Source organism: Heterodontus francisci, chromosome 34, assembly GCF_036365525.1.
Source record: "Heterodontus francisci isolate sHetFra1 chromosome 34, sHetFra1.hap1, whole genome shotgun sequence".
NCBI lineage: Eukaryota > Metazoa > Chordata > Chondrichthyes > Heterodontiformes > Heterodontidae > Heterodontus > Heterodontus francisci.
Genome location: NC_090404.1, coordinates 22,320,486 through 22,324,727, shown reverse-complemented (window position 1 = coordinate 22,324,727; position 4,242 = coordinate 22,320,486). Strand labels below are relative to the sequence as shown.

The window sequence follows — 4,242 nt, the reverse complement described above, 5'->3', positions numbered from 1 at the left end:
GGCCTTTATAGCCACTCCATGCGCTGCTCCACAAACCACTGACCACCTCCAGGCGCTTACCCATTGTCTCCCGACAGAAGGAGGCCAAAGAAGAAGAAGACAAAGGAATGCAGCTGTAGGACAATGCCTAGTGAGCAACGAGTAATGAGCGAGGGGATTACATGTTCCTACTTCAGAGGAGGTTCTGCCGTCAAGATCCAAACCATCTACAGGTGGAATACTGAGGTGCATTCATTAAACAGTTAAACTTAGTATTCAAACAACAGACCAGAGGTCAGAGTCTCTGTCTCCCACATGAACGTAGCCATACTCTGGAGTGGTCGGGACTGATAGGAATGCACCAGGCTGGAGTCAGCACAGGGAAAAGAACAGGAAACTAACTGAGAACAGACTCCAACACTGATTAATGTGCTGATACAGCATTCCCTATATATTCTTAAATGCACACAGTGGGTAAGATTCCAAAGCGACTGACTATGCATCTGGGAGCGAAGGCCATGTGTAACATGGACAAGACGAGGAAAGGATGGGATATAGTGTAAAATTCATGGTGGATTTTACTCTTTAAAATGAGTTAATGAACTTAACAATTAGACTCAGTGGGTATTTCACCCCATTCTTTAGCTCCTCTCTGAATTTACTCTGGGTCCCTGCATAAATAAACGGATTGATGCAGGAACTCAAAAACTGAAGCATATATCCATATTCCTCCAGAATAAACGTTGATGCACTGAAATCAGAACCTGAAAAAAAAGTAACGTCCGCAATTCGGACATAGAGGATCGTTATAAAATATAACAGATACAGCAGGATGAAACTGCCCGAGATGGCAAAGAGTAAAACAATGGACTTTCTCCTCTTCTCCATCTCTGGATCACTCTGATTCTCTCCATTGCTGTGGGCCCGGAGTTTCCTGCGGGCTCTACTGGCCACTAGAATGTGTCTGACGGTCAGAGCATTGAATAGTAAAATCAGAATGAATGGGAGACAAGGGTTTAAAATGACGACAATCCAGTCAAATGCGGCCCATGCAGGTGATGTATAAAATATTGATTTTACACTGCAGAACCAGGGTATATTGTTAATTATGTACAAAGGTTCATATATAAAATAAAATAAGGTATTTGTTAGACAGATCAGCGTGGACACGGTTCCTATAATCCATGCCGCCGTTTTTGTTGTGCAATATTTCATTTTCAGCTTCTGGCAACAAATGATCACAAATCGATCAAAAGTGAAAGCGACCATTAACCAGGCAGAACAGTCTATGGATGCATAGATGAGGGAAATATGGAGGCTGCAAACGGGTGTGATAGACAGGAAACTGCCTGGGAAATAAATCCCAGCAATTCGGTTTAATATCACAGCAGTGATAATGAGCAGGAGATCCGTCACCGCCATGGAGACCAGGTAGTAAGTGATACATCTGGAAAGACCACATCTTCCCCGGGACAGGATCACGATCACTGCCAAGTTAGCTGTAAGAAAGAGAGAAAGAGAGAGACTGAGAGAAAAAGGAGAGTGTATGTGCCCCAACAAAATCAGCCATTTTACAGGATTCTGTGCGAAATTTACAGACTTGACACACGGTCCCCAGTTGAAAACTATTGCTTACGCTATGCACACTTGTTTCTGTGTTCATAACAAATATTCCAGTTAAAAATACAATGGGCCAATGACATAGAAATGCAAAATAATGCAATGAAACCTAACGGAGAACGAGATGGCATCATAAACATATCGAAAACAACAAGACAACATCAAATACACATGAAAAATAGCAGATCAGGAAAGAATTACCAAAAATATTGAAGAGGTAAATAACACAAAAAACAACAATAAATGTGAGGACACAGGGATAACTCTGCGCTGTTCTTCTGACAGTAACCTGGGATCATCAGTGCAATTTAAACCAGCAGAACTGGCAGATTATGAGGTCTCAGTCACAGAAAGGCACCTTCTACTATGCATCACTTCCTTGTACTGCATTGTGCTATCGCGATGAATGATCAGTTTAATCTTATAGTGGCAGATGCAAGAGATTCCATGAATTATGAGGCCTCATAAAATATGGAGAAAATAATAAAGCCAGCCAAGGGGCAGCAGGAAATTTCAGGACTCAGCAGTGGCCACTGTAGAACCATCAGCAGCAGTTAAAATGGAAGATGAGAGCTGAGCTGAAGCAGTGGGTGTTAGAGACTGTGAGCAGAAACAGAGAGCGCTGTGAGTTTGGGGCAAATATAGATCATTCATAAAATGGTCACTGTTGCATTGCTCATATTTCTGTCAACAACTCTGTGCCTAATAAAGTCCTTTCAATAAATTCATTTAACAAATTCAATTCAGAATTATTCAATGCTTAAATTCTCTAAATCAATGAATTATTTGTGGCAATTAATCTGTCACTGTCAATTTCAATAACCCAATAGAACTGCATGTACACCATGATAACAGTGTGATAATGTAGCTACAGTAACAGCATGAAGAGCACAATAGAACTGCATTTACACTGTGATAACAGTGTGATACTTCATCCACAAGAACCATGTCAATACACAATAGCATTATATTTACATTATGGTAACAGTGTGATAATTCACCCACAATAAAGTGTCAATAACAAAATAGCATTACATTTATACAGTGATAACAGTGTCTTAATTTACATACAGTAACAGAGTCAATACCACTATAGAATTAAATTTACATTGTGAGATAATAGCGGGAAATGGAAGAACTTATATAATTTAAGTGATGACATGATACCGGTCAAAGGAAGACAGTATACTGTTAGAGGGGAGAAATTACACTATTAAAGGGATGAAATTTTATCATGAATGATGAGAAATTATGTCATCAAAGGGAAGAAATTATATTGCTAAAATGGAGAATTAATACCATTAAAACAAAAAAATACTGTAAAAGGAGAGAAATTATACCAGTTAAAACAAAGAAATGTTCCCGTTAAAGGGGAGAAATTATCTCTTTAAAGGGGAGAAATTGTACCTTTACAGGGGAGAAATTCTTGCATTAAGTAGTAGAATAGATGTTGATAACGTAGAGAAGCGTTAAGCATGATACAGATAAGCAATGATTCCCATAATTAATAACAAACTACAATACTTTACCTGGGACCCCAATAGCTGCAAGGATGGGATAGTAAATGGCAAACACGAGACCTTTTGGCGTTCCGTGCATTTCTATCAGAAGCTCTCAACGTGTTCTGCACTACTGTAAACGATGTTCACATTTATACCTGATGTCAGGCTCCAGGGAGATAATTAGATGTTTTGATGTTTCACATTAATTACATGAACCGAAACAAGCAGATTAGTGCAGCTGCTGCAGCACTCCTGTTTTTGTTTTGATGGAACTAAATGCTTTTTCAAGTGATCTGACACGGCTCTGAAGTGAAATATCCATAGTGTGCAAAATGATCCCGGTTACATTTCTTCATAAACAATAATGAAAGTCTAAATAGGCGGTTGCAATGGCTAAATGAAGCGTTGTACACATGGAATTATCGGGTTTAACCCCACAATGTTGAGTTAAGTGGTCTCAGCACAAGCAATAACTGACCGGAGATATTCTGGTCCGAAAGAAAAAAACAGCCAATTTCGCACCCCTAATAATGATTCAATCCATGTGATCACGGGTCACATGCAAAGTGGCTACTCTTACACAAAGCAATTAACACAACTGTGCATTCAGTGTGCATTCGGTGTTTTCAGTCCCAGTTGTTCACGATTACTTTGAGTGCACACTTGTCCTGTTCAGTGCCATTATATTCAATGCGTACAGGTCCTGTTCTACCTGTGTAAATTCAATGTAAACTGGCCCAGTTCAGCATAGTTTGGTTATATTCACTGCAGACAGATCCAGGTCCAGCTTTTGGCGATTATATTCAGTGTGGATAAGTTCAGTTCAGCACAGTTAATTTCAGTGTGGATTGATCCAGTTCAGCACGGTTACATTCAGTGTGAAACTGGTCCTGTTCAGCATGGTTACATGCAGTGTCCACAGGTCCACCTCAACACGGTTACTGCCAGAGTGGGCTGGTCCACACAAGCTTAGTATGAAATAAAACCATAAATTTCTGGAAACACTCAGCTGGTCTGTGGTAACAGATTCTGCCTGACCTGCTGAGCATTTCCAGCATTTTATGTTTTTACTTCGGATTTCTAGCAGCTGCTGCATTCTGCTTTTATATTTAGTGTGGACAGGGACCAGTTCAGCAAGTTT

General features: G+C 39.9%; 1 protein-coding gene across 1 annotated transcript; it reads right to left on the bottom strand.

Moving 5' to 3' along the window:
- Positions 1–564: 564 nt before the first annotated feature.
- On the bottom strand, positions 565–3,198 carry LOC137348720 (probable G-protein coupled receptor 139). Its single transcript, XM_068013975.1, has 2 exons — positions 3,129–3,198; positions 565–1,478 (listed from the first exon to the last, which is right to left on the bottom strand). The coding sequence occupies exons 1-2, from the start codon at positions 3,196–3,198 to the stop codon at positions 565–567; spliced, it is 984 nt and encodes a 327-aa protein (XP_067870076.1).
- Between the last annotated feature and the right edge of the window lie 1,044 nt (positions 3,199–4,242).

Bases quoted from the DNA above. Each gene is read 5' to 3' on its own strand.
- LOC137348720 (XM_068013975.1), bottom strand. From the start codon at position 3,198: ATGCACGGAACGCCAAAAGGTCTCGTGTTTGCCATTTACTATCCCATC. The intron at 1,479-3,128 runs GTAAAGTATTGT...TCTTTCTTACAG, and splicing joins TGCAGCTATTGGGGTCCCAG to CTAACTTGGCAGTGATCGTG.